Consider the following 26,417-nt stretch of genomic DNA (forward strand, 5'->3'; position numbering starts at 1 on the left):
GACTAGCGAGCCCAGTGTAAGCCACAGAGCACTGGTTGCGTAGTACAATATTTTGGGAGCCTTAGGAAGCAACTCTGTGCTGGTAGCTAAGCAGAAGTGTAGAAGTGTTAGTTCATTCACTTTCTGCCCAGAATTCCTTGCTACTTTTGAGAATAACTCTAAATCATGTTGCAGTGGAACTCAGTTGCTGTTCTGCAGAAGAAAAAGTGTAAAAAATGCCAGCAGATACCTTATTTGCATGTATTGGATTGCTCTCAAAATTATCTGTGATCCTACTTTTCATTCTTTTTGAACTACATTCTTTTACTGTATACTTTGTTAAGCACTGCTCATAACAAAGCAATGTGATGAATTTTCCCTCATTTCAGGCTAGCATCAAGTGTTCAACTGCTTTTGGAGGAAACTTCCAGCAGGAGTGGCCAGAATGTAGAAAGTAGACATCGATGAATAAACACTTGCTGGGATTCTGTAAAATCAGCATTATTCCAAGCTCTTTCTTGCTTGTTACCTATTCCAAACACGCACCCCTGCCAAACCTCTTGCACCTCTTACCCTCTAGTGCTTACTTCATCTTAATGGATTTTAAGGGGAAAAGTGACAGAAGTGTACTTTGGCGGTTCCATAGGTAAAGCTAAGGTTAAGTTCTAATAAACCAGTTAATTTTCACCATATTTACAATGCTAGCTACAGGATGAAGTGATTTATTTCCATTTTCTGGTCCCCTCAGCACTGTTCTAGAGCTGGTCTGGAAGCTGCCCCTAAGCCCTGCACCTTTCAGTATTTGCATTTGCCAAGTGTATCAATAATGACTTTTTAATTCACTTACAGAATAACCAGTCAACACACTCACACTGAGAAGAAGAACACACATATTTGCAAATTTACCTTATTCCAAGTTCTTCTACTGAACAAATAATACATAAAATACGTTGTCCCAAATGTACATGTTCTGATCCTCTATATGTGTCAACAAATAATTTACGAGTCAGATCTATTGTACAGCTCTGGATTATTAAAACACCATCCTTTAACTTTTGTTATTTCAGGAAGACATATTTGCAGTCTTATATTACATAAACAGTCATGGAAACTGAAAAGCAACAACAAAATAAGATTTTTATTTACATCTTGATTTTGCAAATATGTTTTCATTTTAAATATCATTAAAAAAAGCCTTAGTCATTCAACTGTATTTATACATGCAGTACCTAGAGCTACGCAAAACTGAAGTGCACCATCCAAGGAAATACTCCTCCCACACCTGAAACCTCGAGATATGACAGTTTGTGATATTATTATGACAATATGATTGAGTTTATTGTCATGTGTACATGCAACTTTGTACAGTTAAGTTGTTTAGTTTTCACACTAAAAGTTCCAATTTCTTGTAATTTTTTTTTTTTAATCTTTAAAGACTTCCTTTATTTTGCTTTTTTATTTGTTTTAAATCTTCTCAGATGTATAGCTCTGCTCCTGGGAGCCAAACATAGCAGGGGAAGAAAATTATGAAATGCCAAAACAAGCCCAGTGCCAAAATATAAAGAAAGCAAGAAACCATAGCTGGTTATATATATTTTTAAACTTTGGCCAGTGCTCTTTTTATACTTCATAAAAGAAGTTGAGAGCAAAGAAGAAAGGGAGCATTTCTTTTCATTTTCTGGAAACACTGGGGAAGAGATACAGGACAGGAAAGAAAGAAAGAAAGAAATGGTGAGGGCAAGGGAAAAATCTTTCTGTGAGGATGCGAAGAAGGCAGGCTGGTGCCCTCACCAGTCTATTATATAGCAGGGCATCCTCTGACTGGTTAGAGTAATTTTTATGGAGTAATAGCCTGACTGTATCTCCTGCCTCCTGACCTGGATGAAAAGAGACAGGTTCTAAAAAAAAACCAAAACAGAAAAAGAAAAAAAAAAAACAACAAAAACAAAAAAAATCAACCCACCAAAAAAAAACCAAGAAGTGTGAAGAAGAAGGGGGGAGGAGGAAGTACAGTAGTATTGGAAAATACTGGCTGGACTGCTCCATCACAGTGCCTGGTTCACAGATGTGTGCTTCTATTCATCTCTTAATTTATCTCTTGTGGCTCTTCCTTCTACTGCTGAAGCAGTACATAAGTAAGTTTGTGTGTGATTGTTAGCTGCGAACATTTTGGGGGCCAGTGAAGTGAGGACACAGCCGAGGCGGCTGTTTGTGGCCTGGCAATGCTGCGCAAGTTCTGCTTCAGCTGGAACCGGAGCAAAGCAGCTCGCAGCCCCAGCCGCCGCTCCCTGCGACTGCTGCGTTTGTTAATAAGGAGACATGCGAGGAGAGCTAAAAAGGGAAAAGCAAGCGTCTTGAGGGAACTCTCAGCAACAGTAGCACACAGTCTTCTCCAGTGTATTTTTTGTACATTAAAGGAAAAGGGAGACAGAGAGCTGCCATCCGGCCGGCCACGGAGCTGTTTCAGGGCCGCACCTGAGTCCGGAGGGGCTCGACCCTGAACACTTCGAGCACTGCGGGCAGCGGTGCAGGGGGAGGCTGCGCGGCCGGGGTGAGCCCGGCTGGAGCCCACTGCCCTGCGGACGCCACCTGCGCCTGCGGGCTGCTCTCGGGAGCGGACCCAGCGGTGAATGGTCCCCTCCGAAAGCACTTCATTCCCACCTCGGCCACTAACTTTGTGATGGGAAGCATCAGCCCGGCCGCTGGAAGGACGGGAGGAGGGAGAAGCCGTGCAGCTGGGCAGAAGCCCGGAAACAGAAGCAGTAAGGGATGGGACCCGTGATACCTGTCCTCTCCCCCGCTGCACATGGGAGCCGCTCTCCGGAGGAAGCCGGAGCAGCGCTGCTCAGACATGACTGGACTCAAAGTGACTGCAGCCTCGGCACCGAGGCACCCCGAGCTGCGCACACACCGGAGCAGGAGTGGCACAGGGGAACCCCCCCGCCCCCCATGTTGCACCGGCAGCAGCGGTGCCCTGGAGCTGTCGTGACAACAGGGGATGCCCCTGCCTGCCTTGTCTGCCTGCCGGGGTACTCCGCGCACCCACGCTGAGCCGAAGCTGCGGGAGGGGCACCCCCGCACACACGGAGGAATCGGGGCTGGCATCCCGTGCAGACGGCGAGGCGGGCGGCGGGCTACCCCCGCCGTGCGCGCACACGCGGTACCCCCGCCAGCAGTCCCCCATCCCCCGCCGGATCGGCGGGAGGGGGAACCCGGGCGCACACGCCTCGGAGCCCGGTGCTGCACCGGGGCCGCCGCCGGGGGCACCTCACCCCTCACCCGGGCAAACCCCGGCGCTCCGCTCCGTTCCGCCCGCCGCCGGCCCCACTCCCGGGGGCGAGCGGCACTGCAGCGGCGGGGCCGGCGGCGCCGCGGCCGGAGGGCAACAGGCGGGCGGGCGGCGTCGGGCGATAACTTCGCGCTGCGCCGCCGAGCAAGTTGCGCTGCCGCGCAGGACGCGCCCGCCTCCGCACCCCGCCCGCGCGGCCGGCTGCGTGCCCGCGCTCGGCGGCAGCGAGGGAGCGGAGCCGAGCGGAGCGTGTCGTGTCTGAGCGCGGGGGCGAGCGGCACCTGCCGAGGGCAGCGGCGGCGCGGAGCGGAGCGCTGGGCGGCGGCGAAGCCGGGCGGCTGCGGAGCGGAGCGGGCTGGGCTCGGGCTGGGTCCGCGCCCGGCGCCGCCGCTGCGCCCTCCCGGCTGCGAGTCCGCCCGGCTCCGGATCACGTGGCGGTTGCCGGAGGCAGAGACTAGAGAGGAGAGAAAAAAAAAGCGCCTCATTCCTTCTTCCACCGCCATACTGTATTTTATAGTAACTCTCATTTTTATTCCTCCCTTTTACTCCCGCTCGGTGAGTACCTTTCTGCTGACATTCTTGTCCTCCTTTTTTGTCCTGTTTTTTTTCTTCCTTTTGGTTTTTTTTTGTTTTCTTTTTTTTTTCTTCTTTTTTTTTTTTCTTCCTCTTTGATTATTGTTTAAATGGATTTGATCTTTTGCTGATGACAAGTTTTTTTTCCTAGCATGCGATGGTTACTAAACTGTGAGCAAAAGGTGCTGCTGGGGCCGGGAGTCACTGGGAATGAAAAATGATAATATTAATAACACAGACTTGCCAGTCCAGCAACAACTGATATACATTTAGTAGCTATATATCTATATATGCAACTGGTTTTGTTGTGGCACGGAAAAGCGATGTGAAATGATGCTTATTTTTTTAAGATAAGAGAAAAGGCATGTTTCTAACTCTTTTTGCAGAGGATTTTTTTCTGGTGTTGTTTTATTTTTATTTTTGGGTGTTTTTTTAAGGGCTTTTTTTTTTTTTCCTTAAAGAGATGGGAATTGCAAATGCATTTTACAGCAGTGTTTACACAGAGTTTGTAATCTTGCAATACTGGTGGAAGCCACAGAGCAAGATGTTAATTTTATTATTTTTGTTACTATTTCTTTTTCTTTTTCTTTTTTTTTTTTTTAACAGTGCAACCAGCAGGGTTTTTTGGTTTTCCTCTTCTTCAGTTTTTGATGCCTATTTATAATGTGAAACTTTTCTTGCAGCATGTTGCAGTCATCATTTTTAAATACTTTTTTTTCCTCCCTAAAGATAACAAAGCAAAACAGAAAGCCAAAGAGATGATCCTTACTTTTGCACATTTTGCACCTTCACTTTTTATTCTTTTGCCAGCAGTGTTTTATGATGGTTATTGTTATCATGATGATGATGATGATAGATATATACATATATACAAATAAATACATTTTCAAATGATGGCAGTGGAAGGTTTTCCTGGAGAATGAAGTGCGGTTTGGTTTCCTTGTCAACGGAAGATGAAGTGAACAACTGAACATCTCCCCAGTGCAGGTACTTCATCTCCTTGTAGGCGTTTCCACACTGTGTAAATTACATTGTGAGATTTTTTTTTTTTTAAAAAGAAATCTCCTTCCACCCCTTTCTAAACGTGTCTGTGCAATACACATGAGGACAGGACTTAATATCTCTGCCTTGTGATTGCTTGGATGTGTGCTAAATGTTGCACTAATTGAGCCTAGGTCAGTTAAAGCTGAAGAGAGGTGTTTTATGTGCTGTGCTGTATAGAGGGGAAGTCAGCTGGGGAAAAAAAAAATCCAGACACCCCTCCTCTCCTCGTTGCATTAAAAAAAAAAAACAAAACAAACAAATAAACAAAACAGCCAAAAGTAAAGCCCAAACCGAAACTGGATGGAACCTTGAGATCCTCATTATGAGTACAGATGCTCTCAGGACTTTAGACAAAAACAATAGCTCCGGCCATGTATTGTGGTGACTCGTGTGTTTTTGTGTGTCTGTTTAAATTTATCCATTAGAAAATAGCTGTGGAACAGCAAAGGAGGCTCCCTCGGAGAGCTGGCTCGCTGCCACATGAGGCATATTTTGCAGCCCTAAGGGCAGAAAACCCTTATATCCAACTTCTGCTCCTCATATTAAAAAGGCGTAAACAAGGCAGCAGGTTGCCTCTTATGAGTCTAATTCATTGGGATGGAGATTAATCAGAAGCTGATCTTTGCTTGAAGGTGTTTCGTTTTTGTTTGATGATTAATAGTACCACTGGCTGACAGGGAATGGGAAATTGTTACTTTCCGTGCTGGTTACTGAGAGTTCAGGATTGGAGGAGAAACTGTTACTTTTCACTGAGGGCACTTAAATGCTTAACAGAGGCTGCCCCTGATGTACAGACAGGATATTGGTTCTGTAAAACACAATTTGGAGAGATTTTTCCAGATGACAGGGTAGGTTGGTTGGTTTATTTATTTATTTATTTCCCTCCGGAGAGAATATGGTGTAATATTATGCTAAAGTTCAAGTGCTGAATGTTCTGTGATGCTCTCTGTTGTTTACTTTATTGTGATGGGATTGCTTACTGCATTTTACATAAAGAACATTTAAGGATCTAAAACTGACTATAGAGATATGCCATGTATTCAGACGTGGAAACTAAAGTAAGTTACAGGGTGTATATTTCTTTTGTCACTTTCATATAAGCAAATATAATTCAGAGAATTACAAATGCATTTGGAAATTTGAGGCTTCTAATGCTAATGTTTAAATTTTTGCAGTGTAACAGCTTTCTTTAAAGTAGAAAGTGTAAAAATGTATACATCATGCAATAAGTCATGTTGAAAAATAAATAAATTCATTTATCTTCACAGAGACATAACTATTTTGTATTTACACTGTTTTTTTCCAGCTTGACTGTAATAAAAATATTTTGCACATATTTATGCATGAATTCTGCTCTGACATGTTAAAATACTTTTGGCAGCCTAACAGGGTCAATAATTCATGTGTCTAAAACCCAGTTGAGATATTTCCATGATAGATTATGATGACTCTTCTAAAATAGTTACGATCTGTTGGGTCATTACTCCACATTTTAAGAAGACTCAGCCTGCTTATTTTTTCATTACTTAATTTAAAAGCAAGCCATTAAAAACAAGAGAGACTGAAACTATATTCTCTACCTCTTTATATATTTCCATCCCTACTTATATTTAAATGAAGTGTTTTCTTTAAATTAGGTGCAACTCCCAGTAAGCAAAATATTTTGATACTGCTAAAGCACTGAAATAAAATAACTAGGCTAGCAGTTTCCAGAATGATCCTTTTGTCCTTTCTTTTAATACTGCAGGTGTGTTGTGTGAGTAATTTTGTGCAGGTAGTTGCTGAGTGAAGAGCTAATCCTGCTCACCTAGTCTTATCTCGAAGTCTGAGATAGTGCATTCCTAAAACTTTCTATTTAGCACCAGATTTCATCCACAAAGCACCTGTTGTCTGAGTAGTATGGTAATGAACACACATACATTTCATTTGCAGCATTCTGAGGTTGTAGGAGTTCATACATATCAAACAGCCTTGGGACCTTAAAATATGAATAAAGGAGCCAGTTTTGAAAGAGGATCCTTCTACCTCTGTGCAGTATGTGGGCAGAGCATGATTTAGGTTGGTGGAATTGGTTTTGCCTTGGTGCTTCTATAGTTATGCTGTGACTAATGTTTTAGAAAGCCATAGTTAGTGTCAAAGACAATTGTCCTTTTGTAATTTGAGATGAATAAAAATTTTGCCTACAAATTGCAGCTTTGCATCTACAAGTGATGATATCATTATATTCCTTATATAGCATGGGATGTAGTCATATTGCCCTAGCTCCTGAAAGTAATGGGTGTCTAGACTGAAATGACATCTTCTATTTTTCTTTACATCTGTTTTGGTGTTCAGGACTATACAGGGGTTTAAGATACCTTTTTAAAGGGTTGTAAACTGAAATCTTTGGAAAGCAGTTTTTCTTTTCCTCTTCCATAACTAACTATTATTATCAGTATTTACTTGCAAATGAAAAAGAACAGGTGAACACAAATGAGAAACTGTAAAACTGTATAGCATTCAGTGTGCTGACTCATGAATATGTGGCTTTAGCTGCTGTAGTGGCCTGAACTGGTAGAAGAAGACTATCTTTTTACATTTTTCAACATGGGAGATAGAACTTGAGTGGCCTGTGGAGTTGTGAAGTCTGTCTGCTGTGATATTGGGCTGATCTTATTTTGTTCAGATTCAAAAAACTGGTTTAAATTTACCTGGGGTATCACTCTCACTGCACCTCTTGAAGGCGGGGCAGAGCCTCACTTTTCATGGTTTTAGAAACAGAATTTCTGTCCTAAGTTTATTTTCAGGCAATTTATTCTCTTTTTTTTTTTTTTTTTTTTTTTTTTGCCACTGCTGACCTTATACAGCAAGGCTCCTTCTCCATGTCTTTGCTCTTCAGAGTATAGTATATTTTTAGAGAGCAATTGCAGCTCCTTTTCCCTCATGATTTCTGGGCTTAACTGGGAGAGGTTCCCAAAAGTGTGACTGGTGCTGGGAGGGGATGTTGAGACTGGCTCTGCCCAAAATCATGCTGCAGCAGAAACAGGGAAGCTGCATTCAAATGCTCTTCTGCCCAGACTGATCTGTTCTGCTTTCAGCTGAAAATATGGCAGTCTGATTTCTGGCTCTCACATCAGCCCAAACATTTTCACCTGAAGCCACACACACACAGTCATGCCCTCTGGTGAATTGAGGTTTGCATCATGTGGACCTTCCTTCACTCTGCCTAACCAACCTGAATTTTTTTGGTTGCAGTGCAACAGAAAAGAACTCTTGGGAATTTCTTCTGCAACACTCTGGTTTTTAAACTCTCAAGAGTTTTCTACATATTGTTTTAGTAATTTGTATTCATACCAGGGAAGGGAATGTGGACAGGTTTGAGGCAATATTGTATCACAATCTTTTATCAGGAATAAATGTGAAAGTTGGATACAGTGTTCTTTAAATTTTTTACCTTGTTACAGTCTTTGCAGGTTGCTTATGTCTTAGCTCTCTAGTCTTCTAAAGCATTGTTCTATGGCAGTTTGTTTCTCTTTCACAGTGTAATTTTTTCCTATTTTCTTCCTTCTCTACATTTTGGGTTTTAAAAGATAAAAAAGCTTAATAGTGTTTAAATTGTAGGATTACAAAGACTGATAGGTCTTCCCTCAGATGAACGTTTTAACTTCCCTTGGTCTTAGAGGACATGGTGCTCTGTCAAATTCTGAAGATAAATCCTGTATGTTTTAAGTACTTTCAGAGTATCTGAACAGAAGGCTAAAGGTGAGTATTTCCTGATGAAAAATTATGCAATCTGTGACACTGTCTACATAGTTATCCAGTTTTTAGCTCCCTTGAACCCAGATCCAGACTGACAGAAGAAAAAAAAAGCTGATTTTAAGTGGTATAAGGAATAAAATGCAACATTTTGACCTTTGTGAAGGTACCAATCTTACTTTTATGATCTTTAAACAATTACTGATGGCTTGAAGATTATTGTTTTGCACATACCTACATTGGTATAATTTGTACCTTTTTCCCTGTTTTTTTTTTTTTTTTCTATTTCAAAATAACACTCTGATCTCTCTAATGTACTTAATCTTTCAAAAGCATTTATACTGCAGCTTTGGCAGTATTTCTGAGAAAGTTTATTTTTGCACAATGAAGTGTGATTTTTTATCTGAATGAATAACCTGCCAACAATTAAAAAATCAAGTAGACCTTCAAATTACTAAGTAAATTTCAGGTTCCTTAGTGTGAATAAAATAACATGTTTTTATTGTTGCTGTATTTTGGAATAAAAATACTGGTATGTAGATGAATAGACAGAATCCCAGAGAGATTTTTAATGATTTAATGTCATAGAGAATTAGCAAAAATCTTACATTGATTATCCTTCAGGGCTTAACCAATACTTTTATTTAATAACTAAGAGTTTAACTTTCTTGGTTTTGGATTTATACAGACCTATGTTATCTGCTGCCTCTTGACAAAAGCTACAGAGTTAATAAGTTGCCTCTCTGGCACATCACTGTGTGACCCCTGGCTCCTTATGTCCTGGCTGGCCTGCCAGGGTGTTGGGGCTCAACCATTATACAGTTGCATTTCTGGTTTTTCTGGTTCAGGAAGTTGTTTGGGTTTTTTTTGTTTGGGTGGGGTTTTTTTTGGTTGTTGTTTTTTGTTTTTTGGTGGGGTTTTTTTGGTATTTTTTTTTCTCTTATGAGTGATGACCAACAGTGGGTATAAATGTGGTGAAATATCAATGACACTTTCCAGATTCTTTATTTTTTCTTTGCACACTCACAAGTCTTTCTCCCAAAATACCCAAAGGTCTGATTGAACTTGGTTTACACCAGTGGTCCTTCCCAGGTAGCCTTCTCCTGATGCCAGTGATTATTGCCTCTACTAATGTGCAGTCTCTGAGCAACCAAGTCAAGGTGGAGCTCTGGAAACAGCTCAGGCTTTATGTATTTCATTTTATGGTCCTCTGAGAACATCTTGTAGTCCTTTGGACGGGCAATAGCTTATAAAAGGCAGTACAGGCCATTATTATAATTATTTAAACAACAAGAGACCATAAAGAATACAATGATAGCTCCTGGACCTCGGTGATTATTGAATAACCTGGTGAAAGTCAGGTCCCTGTTCCCACTGTGCTCCATACCAACAGCCTTTTTTTCAGCCTGTTCAGTCACGTTGGTTGCCTTCTTCAAGGTCCTGCCTTGAGTCAGTTGTGTGCTTTGTGGTGTTCAGGGTCAACAAAAAGGGGATATCTGGCACAAATCCAGTATTAATGAGATTCTTAATCTGACTGAAACGAGCCTAAATTTGTTCTGTAGGAAAGCATCACATCAGTAGAGTTCATTCAGTAAAAAGGTGTCTCTGTTTCTGCTCAGAGTTTTGCATAGAAGGTGAACAGGACCTATTGTCAAAGAGATATGACACATCTTGTTAAATCAGGGTAACTTTACGATTTGTAGGAGGCACAGCACATGTATACCTTGCATGCAGTATTTTTAGACTGACTGAAAAATTGGAGTTTCTGTGTCAAAGAATTATGTTTGCATGGTGTTGACAATGCTGCTTTTCCTTTCTGTTTTGTGTTATAATGCAGTGCAAAAGCCCTAAAATGTTTACACTATCCTAGATGTTCTTTTTTAGAACAATACAAGTGAAAGTGATAAAGATACCCTGGTGAATTTTTGCACACCAGGCCTGCGCTCTAGGCTTAGTGCATGCTAGCAGCTCTTCTTGTGGGCACAGGGAGTTACAGTAGTAACTCACTGACTTTTCAATGAAACACTGTGCATTTGATAATTGCAGCAACATGCTTCTGAGCTTGATCTGTAATGCAAGTTACTGTTTATGAAAGAAAATTCATTCTATCTTGTTAAAATATTTTATCAAATGATCCTTCACACAATAAATATTAGAAGTAATATAAAATTTAAAAATGTGCTATGCTAACTGTCATGCAGTGTCTATGGACTATGCCCCTTGAAGGTATAATTAAAACAAAACTTCCTCTTTGGTCTTTGGGTACCTTTAAAAGGGATTAATGCTACTGTTTTCCAAGTAGGACACACACACACAAACACACAAACATCAACCATGCTACCCATTTCTCAGCTTGTATTTGCCACTGATTTCACAGGATAAAACCCAACACTTGAGGTCTTGCACAGTAGGTCAGTTTTCTAATGTACTCTTTACTGCATAAATTCACATCCACTTTGTTTTCTTTCTCCCAAACTGAAGAAGAAGGATGCAATTAAGTTTTTCTCCTGCCTATACAACTTCCAGTTAAATGGGAGTTCTTCAAATGATACAGTTACAAGATTGGCTCTGGAGAGGTTACCATCTTCTACTTGAGCATTTGTAAGCTGTAGACAATTAATGTACATTGTGAATAATGAAAAGAGAAACTGCATTTATGCCACTTTTGCTTTACGGGGGTAGTTTATCAGGACATTGATGCTATTTTTATTGTTTATTATTTTATGAGAAAAGCATGCTGGATTACCATTTGCCAGCATGTTCCCTGTTCCAGTAGGTGCTGTAAAAATACAAAGGTGCAGAATTAGGGTCTGGCATTATTAAAATCAGTTATACATATGCTGGTCAAAATTTCATGTCAAACCATTTTTTTTTCTCTGTGGATTTTTGATGAAGTGGTTCACACAAAAGGCTCTATTCATCTCACTTAACCTTGCTGTTTAAAAAATAGGTTTTTAGAACTAAGCTAGTCATCATTTTAGCTATCTAAAAGTTAGTCATTGAAGTCTAACACAGTAGCTCAAGGCTTTGTAGTCAACAGAGATAAATATTCTCTTCCTGCAGAGAATTACAGATTACATCCCAACAGAGGCATCTATGGACAGCTGAGATGAACAGCTTTCCTAAAACACCTCTCTCTTTGCACTGATGAGAGAGAACCTAGATGGCCCATTTAAAACAGATTCCTAACTTTTTGATGGATAAAGTTAAAGGAGATAAATCGCATGCTCCCCAACCCTCCACTTCTTTCAAATCCTAAATTTGCAATGAAATATTTGGTTAAAAAAATATTTTTTGGCCACTAGAATCTTCATGGCTTTAAGATATTACTTGATTTTTTTTCAACTTCTCCAGCAATTCTTTTAACAGACATACAAATGTGTTTCTAAATATTTCAAATTAATTAAAGGCTATGACAAAATTCCTAGGGATGTCTGATAGGACCAAGATTTCACATCTTTTTTGTATCGCTTCACCCAGTTTTCTGTCTTTTTATAATGTGATCCAACCACAGCTGATCCTTCAATGAGTTCTCCTCACAGAGTCTTATTCTAAAAACCAGGGACTTAAGCTATTGGGTACAATCATGGACATCTTTTGAAAACCTTTGAAGTTGAAACAGAATAATGATGTGGGTGGCAATGGAATCAGCTAATTGTACTGCAAATATGAATCATTGTAAGATATATTTTAAAAATAATTCGTACATCAGCAGCAGAAGATCTGAATTTGATATCTCTGAAGTTGGATCTTGAAACTATAAAGGTTTTTTTAGTTTGTGAGCTGAAGTCATCCAGGCAATGTAGGGGAAATATTTTGCTACTGATAGCATGCTGCTGGTATCTTCATGTACATACAGTAAAACCTGTACTTCTGAATACCAGATAGATTTTAGTTTTCCCTGTCTCAGGTAATTTTTTAGAGAAGGCTGGAGTTTTATAAGACTGTTAGTGTCTTTAAAATCAGCTCTTCTATACAGTTTACCTCAGTGCCTTGCTTCAGATCTGTCCCAAGTCATTGTGTGTAGCAGGATGGCGAGCAACGGCCGGTCTGTGACACTACACAATATGTTGGGATATCATCCTCTTTTTCCACAAATTATGAATTCAGCTATTTCATTCAATATATGTTTGGGCTTTCTGTAAGGTTTTCTACAGGTACTGAAGTATATGAAAGTAGTGTACATGCTTCCACCATGGGTTTTATCTTCTTGGCCTGGCACTAGCTGGGTGCTGTGCAGACATCATGAAACTGCTCACACAGGCCATGTTTTTCACTGACATCAAACTACAGCTGAATCCAAATTAGAAATGAACCATTTGGTATTATAGGAGTAAGTGCAAAACTCAGTATAGTGAGAGTTAATTGCCCAAATACCACTGTATTACTACCATGATAAAGTAAGCTGCAGCTGTAAGCCCTAACAGCTATAATATAATGGTTTGCACAGACTCAGAAATCTTACGGACTTGTCAGAATTGAGAAGGGAAGTTAAAAAGTTGGAGTTCTCAGCACTTTGAAATAACTGCTTCAAATAAGCGCAGTAATATTCTCTGGGGACTATAAACTGTTAGTTGCAGCTACCGTGTCACGTTACACACTTCATCACCTCTTGGTCTTTGTTCTTCACATTCTATTTATATTTCAAACCTAAGTTTTTGTACTGTCCCTCAAAAATGCATTGTCTGAGCAGTGTTCACATAAAACAGATTTACAAGGCTAAAACTCTTTGCTGACTTCATGAAGTTTTTGCCTCTTTACCTGCTTTCATTTATGCACCATAACATTTCCTTTTTCACTCTTGTGTCTCTGCTCAGAGTTAGGAGCACAGTGTTGTCACAGGAATATAAAAGACCACAGATTGTCAGAACACAGAACACAGGCCCAACTGAATTTCTCACTGAGTGTAGGGCATATAAACCAAACACAAATTCAGTGTCTCTAGTCTCTCTCTGCCTGCTGCTCTGGGTGAGTAGGTAGTCTAGGCACCTAGACTGAGGATCACACATTTGGAGACAGGCTTTTGAAAGGCAAGATTACAAGAAAAATAATTGCAGTTCAGTTTAAGGAAATAAACTGTTTCAGGGATGCCACATTTATTTATTTTTAATTTGTTGTACAAGTTAATCTTGTATATAGTGTGACATTAAAAATGGATTCAGAAATTCATGACACTTGGTCACAAATATTAATGAATGTTGTAAATAATCATCATAATCAGAATAGGACTGGCTACTTTACACTCTCAGATTTTTTCAAGATCAAAGTCAACCCAGCTATAGAGACCTGTGTCACACTGATCTGCATTGACAGAGGAAAGCATATTTACAAATGTCGGGTGTGTTCATTTGAATTTCTGGATCTTTTTTATCTTTTATTTGTAATTTTTTTTTAATTTCAGACTTGTTGGACCTTTCCTCCTGCTCTGGACCTTTCACCTGGTGTCAGCACAGCTCAGAAGGATGAACGAAAAGGAAGCAATAGGAGAGGGGTGGAAGAGGGGAGAGGAGTAGAAAGAGGAGGGGCAGAAATAAAAATGGAGAAAAAATTCCCAGTGATTCAGCTAAGGCTCCAGACAATGGGCATGTTTTCAATCCCCACTCTTCCTTAACTTCCCCTCTAGCTCAGGCTTCACTCCCTCTCTACTTGAGCTTTCATCACCACTACACCACTACAGATATTTCATAAATTTCTTTTTCTTTTTTTCTCCTTAAAGAATGAAACCACAACAAGTGTTTTACACAAGAAAATATACTCATCTTCTCACAAAATATAACATGATGCAATTCATGTAAGTGGTTCTTGAAGTAGGATTATTTTCCTCCTAGTAGTCTTACATCTTTGACTATGAAAGAATGAAGTGGTTTAATAGTTCAGTAGCAAGACAAAGCTTAGATTTCTTGTTGCTTTTATACCCAACTTGAACCCTTTAAATCAGTTTGCACATGACTGTGTTTCAGTTTTATTCATCTGGATTCAAAACCAGGCTTTCTACTGATATTTATTTACTTCTTTTTTACCTCCCTTTCCTTCAAAGCTTTTTTCCAGGGGTCCTTCTTACTCCTTATCCTCTTTGAGAGAGTATAAATTAAAAACTATTCCTATTCTTTCATTTAGTTTGAATTTTGAAGTGTATTATTCAGCTTTGTAGTTCAAATGCTCCCACCAGAGTGAGGAATGCTATCTGATATTTTCCTGTGCAGAGTGACTGTCAGAAAAGATGCAGGGACCCCATGACTCAGTGCTGGTCTGGCTCTTGGCTTGGTCCCAGTGCTGTGTCTCTCTTCCCAGCTGATAAGGTAGACCACTGTGAAGGTGGAGGACTAAAAGGACACTTTGGCTAAGCCTTTTTTCAGTCCTTACAGGTACTTGCTTCCTCTCAGCTGTTCTCACCAGGAATCCCTTACATCTCACAAGGTGGCTTTGGGAGTGTTAATAGAGAGGGTAGGTTCAGTAAATGGTCTTCCTAAGAAAGTATTTCCTAAATCTAGAGCTTAAATTGGTCCTGTGGCTCCCCTATACCAATCTGCCTGATAAAGAAAAGGCAAAGGTTAGCTACTGAGTCAATGCAAAACAAGACCCAGTTGTAAATTTGAAGACTTAATTCTTTAAATAGAAAATACTAAGAATTCCCAAGTCCTTTTTAGACACGATGATCAATTAAAGAAATTGAATAGGGAAAGGTGTTAGATGTCAAAATATTCTAGATGGAGTAGTATTTATTACAGATGCTGATGGAACAGGTCCAGAGCAGAACAATTGGGTCCAAAAGGTTGAAATAAATTTTATATCCTAAAAAGACATCTAGAAAAAAAATCTAAATACTATAGGTCAAATGCAAACATGCTATTTAATACATGAATATATAAAAATTATATAAATCTGCAAGAAAGCAATAGCTTCTTTCAGGGATTTTATGTTTAAGCATATGTTAAATTTTATTAACTTTTTGGAGGACTTTATTGTAAAGTTTCTTAAAAGATGCACTACAAATTGATGCAACTGACTATTGCCTCATTAATTGACAGGAAATATTAAATTTTGTTGCCATTGATGTATGTCTGATGTATTGTTTTTATGTGTTTAGAATTTGATTGTTTGTGCTCAATTTACTTGAGTCACACATTTGAATAGCAAGTTTCTCATATCACTGGGGTACTCAGAGCCTCTGAACTTGGTATTTCCAAACTCTGGGCAGTCTCTAAGAAAAGTGGAAGCCCTTTGGAACAACTTGGTGAGATATTCAGATCCCCCAGAGAACTGTACTGAGAGTTGTGACTGTCCCACAGGACAAACAGGAGCTCCTCCATGCAGCACGACGTGCTTGGCAGAGACCATGTCCAGCTCCCTGCTAGAACCAGGGAACTACTTTCAACACTTTTGTTTCCTTTTGTTTTATTTAAAGTGAGAGAGTTTGTAGAAGACTTTCCTGGACCTTCAGAAAGTTATGGTGTGAGGTGCAGCTTATTTGTTTAAAGGCAGGTAGCACTGGTGCAGGCAATCTGCATACGTCTTGTTGGAGATTCAGGCCATGTTTTTCAGCCTTAAGTGTTGTTTAAGGTCAGTTAAGGGAAGTCTACCTTAACTTCAGCTAACTTCACTGATAGTACAAAGAAAAGTTATGCAATATGAAACTTGTCCTCAACTGCTGTTGAAATGTGATGCAATGTATCCCATGCTTCAGAATTTAGAGTCATTTGCAAAAGAGAGAACCCTGACTTTGCTCCTTTGAGTAGATATTCTGGAAACACTGGTGCTGGTGAGCTCAGTAAGGCTGCCCACACAAGCAAGATGAAGGAACTGTGCAAACAGATCTGAAGCAAGTTTTTGCAAAACACAGGTGAACTGATGATGTCTTTCTCACTGACTCAAATCTTTTGCCTAATCTCAGTGCTACCATTCTATCATCTCTGCCACAAATATTAGATATTTTAACTTTGTACTTTACTTTGCAACACTTACGTGTGCAACAAAATAATTTCATATTGCAATTACCATTTCACTTCAAAAGGTAACTACTGTATAATCCATAATCATCAATTTCTTTTATGACCAGCTCTTTACTATTATGTTTTACAGCCTTTCAGTGCATCAGTAAAGTACTTTATAGAAGGGCAGTAATAGATTCTAGGAACTTCCTAATGAAAATTTCAAAAGCCTTGATCCTTTCCTGAAAGGGTAATGCTACTTACATATAAACTTTAAACTTTATAAACTCTCTGTTTCAAATTAAATACTTTGTGATCTCTGGAACATTATATATAATGTATTTTTTGGTATCAGTTGCTTTGTGTAACATGTATGTTTTGAAATGAATTGCTTTATTCTCCTGACATTAGACTTCATCACTGAAATGCAAAGGAAGATTTCCAAATTATGATAGTTACCTCTCAACTGCTGTCCACACAGAGAAACAAAGAATTTGTCAACTTTTGAAAAACTGAGAAAATAGTGAAAATTTTGAAAGTCAAGAGAATTTTGGGGATCTCTAGTAAATACAGAGTTAAAAGCCTGAGTTCAGCACTTCTGTGAAAGTTTTATTGTGTTTGGAATGTAGATTACTGTGCATGATGCCTTAGACAGTCATCTATGCATCTGCAGTATTTAGTGCATATGTTGGCAATCTCTCTTTGGCCTGGAAAGCAGAACTGCGGTGAAAACAAGGCTGAATGAGGGTTGCCATCATCATCTAGAAGATATTTCACATACAAAAGATGCTCTAAGTGAATATACTAAGGACAAGGCATACCAGGTACTCTTTGAACATATAATGTGTATCTTGCTATGCGTGGCTTGTAGCAGCTTAGACAAACTGGGAGTCAGGTATTGCTCTCACTGGCAGCTGTGCAACACTTGGAATATTTATACACTTGGGTTGTGACATGAGAGGGTTTTTTATCTGAGGATATAATTTCTTAAAGATGAGATGTTGTGCAAAAAATTTTCTCATGAAAGAACCTTTCTTTTTTTTTCCCATGTATCTTGAGTAGTACAGCACATACTGTGATATGTAGAAGGTACTCCTTTGTAGCTATATCCATGGATATTTCTGCTCTTTTAATTAAGCCTGTAACAACTTTGTTATTGAATTCATTGGAAGCAAGATCAACCTTCTGTTTTCAATACACAGAACACAGTAGGATTTGTTTCTTAAATGTAGAACAGGGTGTTAGTGCAATAGAGTAGATACTCTGGTACCTGTTGAATCAGGGATTTTGATGACACTAGAAAAATTTGATTTAATATAAAAAGTTCAATGCTGTTTTTACTATGAAATTAGTTTCTATATAGCTTTTCTGGTACACTAAAATTGAAAAAGAGCTGATATGGTTCAAATAGCTCATTCTGTTTGTTCTGGTAGTAAAGAATAAGAAAAAGTTATTTTCAGAAGAAGCTAGTTGGCATTAGAATACTAGAATAATAATACAATAATAAATTAGAATGAAATTTTTATAGTTAATTTTATAGTTTATTTTATAGTTTATTAGTATTAATAAGTTGATGCAGGGATTGATGCTTTGTGCAATTAGACAGATATCAGGATAGATCACATTGTCATACCAATCTATTAATGATCATATCAACTAACAGCAACTTTATATTCTGTAGTAAAACAAAACCTTAATATATACTGTAGAAAATATGCTTAAAGCAGGAACACATTTTTTTTATAATGAAAACAAAAAATTGCAGTATACTTGCAAGAAGGTGAAGTAGGAATACATTATTAGATCAATATTGCAGCTCCTGAAATAGATACTAAAACTCCTGAAATAATTTCAACTGACAGTAGCTTATAAGTTCCTAAATTCTGGCATTTCCTAACTTTGTATTCCTTGACTTTGCCAACTTGCTTATCTTTTTCCAATATAGTGTTTTATGAATGTGTATGTGTACAGTCTATATTTACTCTGTTGAGGGAGATTACATGTCTAGACAAATGTATTTGAAGTTTCATTATGAAATATGCAATAATAGTAGCGTAAAAATACAACTATTTATGAAAATTGCATTTGGAGAATTGCCTTGTAACTTCCTATTGGAAGCTATAAATTTGAACCATATTTTCTATTTGAACCAATGCATGAGGAAGTATCAGAATAAGATTTTAAATCAGAAGCATGCTTTAATGAACAAAACACACCACTCAGGCTTGGTCATTTCTGTGTCCCAGCAGAAGCTCTGGAAAGAAGTCCTCTGGTTTTTGTGACATTCAGCTTCCCATATGTGTTCATGTATTTCATTTGGAACAGTAACTTTTCTATAGGCACTTATTATATTAGGCAAATTTCATCCAAGATTTTTAAGACCTTACAAATGCTTATCATTTAAGTAATGATAGAAAGGGAAAGCTTTATTGATTTATGTAGCCAAAGTGCAGAGAACTCCAGCAATGGAAGTGAAATTAAGAGCTTATTAAACCATAGAACATGAGTTCCAACCTCAAATCCACGTGATTTATATGCAGATTTCAACTCACCAATAGTGTTCAAGATTCTGTACTAGAGTATGTATGCATTAATAACAATTTTTTTTTCAAAACAATACACACAATGTAAATATTTAAATGCTTTTCAGTGTGCAATCTTCTAAAGTATTTGCATACATTACCCCATGAAGACATTCAGTCAGATCCTATCACCAGCAGTATATTGAAAATATAATCAGTAAAAACATCCTTATGCATTTTAAATTATTTTTTCTATTAACATTTTTTGTCTCATTCTTATAATATGGTATATAAGACTTCTGTTATACTTGAGGCATGATATCATTGTTCTTGTATTCTTTTTGTAAGGCCCCAGGAAGTTCTTTATCTTGGAAGGTTTTTTTTATGTATCTATCTTCTTCAACACCTTTTAATAAACCTCAATCTAAAAAGAAGGAGAAACAAAAAGGGGAAAAAAGGGGCCTTTATTAATAGAATAATAAGAGCATGTTTCAGAGCAGGTGAAGTAGAAAGAGACATCAAATCCAAGTTAACAAATAGAGAACTCATCATAGTGAAGTCTTCAGGAAACTCCATTTTGTAGATAAAAATTTAAAAATACATGCACCTAATTTTGATTTTTAAATTAGCTGACTTTCATGCAGTAGTTATGTTCCAAGAGAAATCTATGAGATTAAAGAAGAGGTTAAAGAGAATCTATGAGAAGCTGCTGAACTCATTCCTTCCATACAACATTTATATATATATATATATTAATATATATATATTAAATATATATATTAAATATATATATATATATATATGAAATCCTACATATTACATGACCTTATCTTTTACCATATATGGTGTCAGATAAGATACAAGTTTCTGCTTAAGACAGATAAAGTTTTTGATTTTTTTTAAACAAACCTTACATATTAGACTACAATTGAATAATTAAAAATTAAGGTAGTTGTTTTCACAAGCCAGAATAAAAAAATCTTTTTTTTCTGTGAAAAAAAAAAGTTAGTTGACATAAATTAATGGAAAAATATTGCTTGATCTTAAGTACATAATTTCATTTGCATATTTAGTCTCAACCTGGCTGATACAAAGCTTGTATTGGCTTTGGTTAAGATCCCCCTTGGCTGTGCAGGTAAGTACCCATCAACCTCCAAAACCTGAATCTTTTCAAAGTCTTTAATTGTACGTTTATACTTAATACAATCGCATAATTAAATTAAGTCAGATCCTACAATTCACTTGTTTGTCTCAGAATAATAGACATTTTGTGGACAAAAAATACTGTGGAGTTGAAATCTTGGTGGAAGTTTCATCTTGGTGGAAAATACCCTTCTTACTTTATTCTGCAGTATTATACTGAAAAATGCTATAGTATCAGATAAGATAAAGTGTAATTTCTTGAAAATCAGTATTGATGTTTTCTGTAGTCAGATTCCCAACCAATTACTAAAGTCAAACTTAACTAGCTAGTAATATGTTTTGAGAGTCTCAATTCAGCTGGCTGCTATAGAAGGACATCCACAATTGCCATTTTTTGGCATCCATAATTATATGACAAGCATAGCCAAAATTGTATCACGTTTAGGGGGTGCAGTTAAGAAAACCAACTTATTGCAACACAAATTAAGACAGAACTCTGTAAATTTCTCTTTTATAAACACAGGAATCTTGCCATCATCTAAATTTTTATTTATTCACCCACTTGTGCTTTTCCAAATCCCAACACAAGGTATTTTCCCCATCTTACTATTAAAACTGCTTATAAATTAGAGTATTATGGATTGTGGTGATATTGGTGCATCTAGTTTGATAAAAAGGGTCCTAATCCAAATCAGTCATTTTCAAAAACATTACCAAAAAAAATTGACACACACAATCCCTCTGCCTCCTCCAGCTTCAATGTCTCTGGTATTTTGTAGAGTTTATATGACTTTCAGAAGTCTCTGGATATGCTTAATTATGTCAAACTCGGTGCTGGGCTAGTGTGTCTCTAAGACCTGAAGCTTCTCTTTTCTGTGCAGTCCTCTGTAAAACCTTCTATTTAAACAAGTGCTCCCTAAACCCCTTTTCAGATGATCAGCCTTTTGGGCTGTGGGCACAATTTCTTCAGTGGGAAGTTACAGCATAAAGAAAGAATATCCTGTTACACTGAACTGGAACAAAGGGCATTTGTTAGAAAAGAGGAGACTGGCAAAACCAGTATCCCTTACTAAACCTATATTAATTAATTCATCTGGTGGGGGCTTTCCTATCAGTATCTTTCTCATGATCATTAGAGATGAATGTGATACTGATTGCACTTTGGAAATAAGCACTAGCATTACTTTCGTATTTGTTTTAAAGCACAAAAATTAAAAAAAACCACCCCAAACATTCAAGTGCAGATAATTTCCTTCAGAGAAAGCTGAGAATATGAAAATAACCTGTTGATGTAAATTGCCCATTTATTATGACTTATTTCTTCTACATATGTGCAATACAGTCAACCTTCTTTGGTTTAAATGAAATAATCTAGTTAATATTACTCATGGACTTCAACCTTTGACTGCTGATGAGAGTATAGTCACATCTTATGGAACACACTGAGGAGTCTCTCCTCCAGCAGATATGTAGAAGAATGCTGTGAGATAGAAGAAACCCTTGTAGAAACTGCAAAGGTAATGGGCAGTGAAAGGAGCAGAGTATCTAGTGGCAGGATGTGTATTCCCAACAGAAACAGTTGATGCCTAGACCTTCACTAAAATTCCCTTCTACTCTCCTTTTTTTCTCTCTTTAAGATTTCAGTTTTACATGCAAACTCCTTCTGTTCCTCTACATAGCTACTAACACATCTGAAAAATTTTCACCCACTCTCTATAATTATATAATTGCTCAAGTTGAGCAATTAAGATCTTCAAGTCCAGCTCTTAACCCAACCCTATTGTTTTCACTGCTAAACCATATCACCACATGTTTTTTGAACACTTAAATTAAATACAAATAATTCCATAAGCAAAAAATAAAAGGCAAGACGTCTACCCAAGGCTAATGGTTATTTGAAGTTATGGTAAAATTAAAAAAAAAAACAACTGTGACCTGGACATTTCTGGGCAAGGTGACCAATATTTGCAGCTGACATAAGCTGGTAGGATGTCCCCACTAAATCAATGGATAATTATTTACCTGGTTGTGCTCTCATAACTTTTTCACAGGAAATGTGATGGGATTTACTCCCTTTCAGTGGTAAATTCTGCAAAACAGGATGATTAGTTCTATACTGGGAAGGTCATTTCAGTCTTATTTCAGAATAACTAATGGAGCTTTGAAAATGTCAAAGTAATGCGTGTGTGTGGCGTATGCAGATGGTAGGAGAAAATGCTATGCACATGAAACCCAAGCACAGAAATTATGGACTTGAAGCTATCTTTTCAGTGAAAGCTATTTAGCTCTAGATCTTCTCCTTTGCATTTTGAGAGGATTTATAAGAATGCATTATTCATAGCGAAACAACAGTTAGAAAGTCAGTTGTTTCTGGTGGAATGTGGTGGACACAAGCTTGCATATTTTTTAGCCTTTCATGTTACTACTGCAGAAAAATCTGTCTTGTTCCTTGAGTACTGTATTGATTATAGTCAATCAGACATTTTGAATAGACTAAGGTATGCCCTACTTAGCAAAAACTGCATTGACAAAGAGAATGTATTACTGAATCCTAGAAATTTTGGCATCAATTAGGCCTGCTGAGGTCTTAAATGTAAAGAAAAATGTGGTATTGTTCAATAACCCAATTTTTAGACTGATTATTAGAGATAAAATGGAGCATGTTTTTAAGTCTTGAGAAGGGTTAAATAATAGAAGGGTTTAAGTGATGCAGTCATCAGATGTTCAGCTGTCAAAACACCATTTTTCTGACTGTTTTGCTTTGGATCAAGAATTGTGATTTGTTCTGGGAAGTATGCTTTGGAGACCTCATGTCTGAAAGGGGTTAAAAGATCATGCCATATGAGACACAATTTTAACTCTAGGATCAGATCTTTTGAGAAAAAATATGTGGTCTTTCTCTGTTGATAAAGAGAAAAATATCCATAGGTTAAAAAGTCATTATTATAACACTTCTCTTTTCTTTTCTTTTTTTTTTTGCTTTAGAACCAATATTTTTTTAGCATTGGTTTGTATAATGACCATGGCTAATATATGGTACTGAAGTAAGTATCTCTGAAAGTCAGCTTTTCAGTATGAAAGAAGGGGGGTGGGTGGATAATTAACATGTATTTCCAGATTTTACCCCTTGTATGTGTATGTTTAAGGTACGTGAGCCTCAGCTATCACCTCATGGATGGAGTATAAGATGATAAAGTGGGAAGATATTGTTTTGCTTTTGACCTTGTGGTGTGGATATTATACCTCAGAGTGTTTCTGCATCTTTTTCTAGTTATTCTATTTATTTGGCTAGTTGGAAGTACAGACACTCTTATTGATAAGGTATCATAATGAAAGTGCAATTAGAAGAGGACCTGTGCAGCAGGAAATGAGAATAAGACAGCTTCCTTATACCCTGCTAGGGAGTGCCTACACTGCTGGCGGCTCATTAAAGACTGATAAATACAGATCTTTCAGATGATACTGTAATATCTCTGAAAACAATAATACAAAGGAAAAATTTGAATTTGAATAACTACAGTGCAGAAGCTTTGTGAATGTGAACAGGAAAATATAATGGATAAAGGTTTTCACACCAGGTTTTATTCAGCTTCATTTGAATGCATTTCTGAGGCCTGAGGAAGCTGCCCTTAGTGAAGAACCTAAGACCTTGGAGAGCTGAATCAGAGGGATCTGTCAACTTGCTTCTCATTCTTGTGATTCTTCAGATTAGCAGCTGTTTTGATTTCTGCTAAAGGCTCCTAAAAAGAATTTTTAGGCAGGAATTCTCAAAATACAGGACATTCTGATAGTAATTTTTCAGGGTCCTGGCAAGTACCATTAGGTAGAGGATTAAGATAGCTGCTGGTAGGTGCTGTTAATACTCTCATGTTGGCAGGATCCTTAAATATCTTAAAAGGCAGCTTTTCCTGAACTCTCTTCAATGCTAGAAAAAGGCATGTTTGTTGCCAGAATGTGGCTGTTAGTCAGTCTTTTAAAATCTTTGAGCTTTTAATATATCAAAATGTTACATTGAAAGAATCTGCCTCTGTGTGGTGATTCAAAAATGAATGGTGTACAGTCAGGCTACAGAATAATAATGATAGCATGAGATTAATAAAACTTGTGGGTGACAGTAGAGTGGTATAAACATTCCCTGTTGTTCTTTTAAATGTTTATGAAAAAGTGCACAAAAGGTCCTTGTTTTGTGTTACCAATGAATACTTGTTAGTTACTTCACCAATGAAGAGACGCATAGCAGAGGATCCAAGATTTGGATTCACTGCTTTTGTCATGAGAGTTTCTGTAAACAGTGCCTTTGAAGATGATTTGCTGGAGTTTTCAATCAATCTAAAGCTTGAATGCTAACCCCATTTTGTGTTTACTAAATACTCTTAATTTCATTAGGGACAGAGCTGGATTTGCAACTCAGTCTACATATATTGACTCTCTTGGTTGTTATAATGCTTTTGAACTGTGCCATTCTCTGCCTTGGGGTTTTTTGGTTTTTTGGGGGTTTTTTTTCCATGCCTGAAATGGAACTAAACCTCCAGTAAAGCCCTCCATCATCAAAATTTCTTGCTTGTGATTCATAGGTTGTTACCCATCATTCTAAGATTTAAAAGCAAATGTTTTAATATCTGTGCTTTCAACCGCTGCCACAAAGTTGTCCACAGATATGTTGAAAAGGTAACCGCCAATATTAGTAAACATATTAAATCCATTCTGGATGTTTTGCTCAGCCAAAGGCCACTCAAACTGGTAGGAAGAGAAAATAAAGGGCTGGAACATGTGGAATAACTGATTTCTCCACTCTATGTTTCATTTTTGGCAAAGCACTTATAGGTAGCAATATTGCCTATTTTACATTGGTGAATATGTGCTCTGAAAGAGAGGGAAAAGAAGCTTTTTCTTCTGGAATAACACATTATCTGGTTGAGACTTGGGGGAGCTGAGCAGTTTAAATAAATAGGCAGTGGTCTCTGTAAGGATGATATTCTCTTATGTACACCTAAGAGCTTTTAGTTGGTAGAGTGTGACAAAGGAGAGGCTTGGAAATGAATCAAAGGAAATGAATCAAATGTTCTACTCATGCTGGGCCCATGTCTGAAGTTGCCTCAGATCAGCCAAAAGGGAGACTGCTCTCCCTGTGTAAGGATGGTTGGATTGGTCTAATTAGGAAAGAACACAATGACAAGCAAACAAAATTTTCCTGTGTCCATATTTAACCAAAAATACTAAACAATAAGCTTCTTTTTGTCACTGGAAATATTTTGTTATGAGATGATGGCTCATCATTGATCTTCACTCTCTGCTGATGGAACAGCTCTCTTGGGAGGCAAATATAATCAATATGTATCTTATCTGTTTGACAAGACAGAAAAAAAAAATCAAGAAACAGATTTCAGCTTTTGTTTCAATGATTTAAAGCACATTTTCTAACTTTTTATTTGAAAAATCTGTTTGTAAATCCAGTCTAGAAAAATGCTGGTTTTATAAGCTTCAGGAACATGTTTCATTTGGAATGAATGAATTATTCCTTGCCAGCAGACAGCTGTAAATACATAAAATGTTCAAGCTTTTTGAGGCTTGGCTCAAATGCCAGCACAAAATCAATGACAAAAATCAATGTCTTATATGTGCAATACTTTACTTAATCATTAAAAAAAATTATTTCAAGAGCCAGATCCAGAGCAAATTTTCAGAAATAGCTTAGCTCCTATAGAGTTCTATTGATTTACTCCCATGCTAGATCTGGCCCACTGTGGAACCTAAATTTAATATAACTGTATCTTTTAATGTATTTATTTATTAGTGCTGAACATCATTGCATTTTACACCACCACAAAAGTGGATTATGTTTGTGGCAAATTCTTTGCATACACAGAATCTGTAATTGTGTCTGACATGGAAGAAAATTGCACTTGACATTTACAAGCTCAGGATTGAGTTTTCCATTTCATTTTGTGTCATTTATAAAAGAAGTTCATTGCTTAAATTGCACTGATGATTATAACTAGTAATTTGCATGAATGATTAGGATATCTGTTGTGAATCAGGGATTCTCAATGAAATATACAGCAGTATGAACTTTCAGAAATTTTCTTTCTATGTTGATTTGATATAGATTGTTTAGATTTAGCAAAGTAGCATAAACTACTTAGTATCTTGGTTTAAAAATTTTGTAGGGCTATATTAGGAAACTACAGAACTACTAGTAGACAT

At 37.6% G+C, this 26,417-nt stretch overlaps 1 protein-coding gene across 7 annotated transcripts in view; it reads left to right on the forward strand.

Moving 5' to 3' along the window:
* Positions 1 to 2,578: 2,578 nt before the first annotated feature.
* Positions 2,579 to 26,417, forward strand: part of RALYL (RALY RNA binding protein like) — a 374,493-nt gene continuing 350,654 nt past the window's right edge. For 2 of the 7 annotated variants that reach the window (XR_013184450.1, XM_077186838.1), the window contains exons 1-2: positions 2,579 to 3,823; positions 4,742 to 4,828. Coding sequence is in view for 1 of the 7 variants with exons in the window: in XM_077186838.1 (XP_077042953.1) it covers positions 2,978 to 3,823; positions 4,742 to 4,798 (903 nt within the window). In the remaining 6 variants the exon portion in view is untranslated. The remainder of the gene's footprint in view (positions 3,824 to 4,741; positions 4,829 to 26,417) is intronic. The other 5 variants (XM_054638208.2, XM_077186852.1, XM_054638241.2 and 2 more) reach the window with 5 other exon arrangements.

This window comes from Agelaius phoeniceus, chromosome 1 (genome assembly GCF_051311805.1).
Source record: "Agelaius phoeniceus isolate bAgePho1 chromosome 1, bAgePho1.hap1, whole genome shotgun sequence".
NCBI classification, from domain to species: domain Eukaryota; kingdom Metazoa; phylum Chordata; class Aves; order Passeriformes; family Icteridae; genus Agelaius; species Agelaius phoeniceus.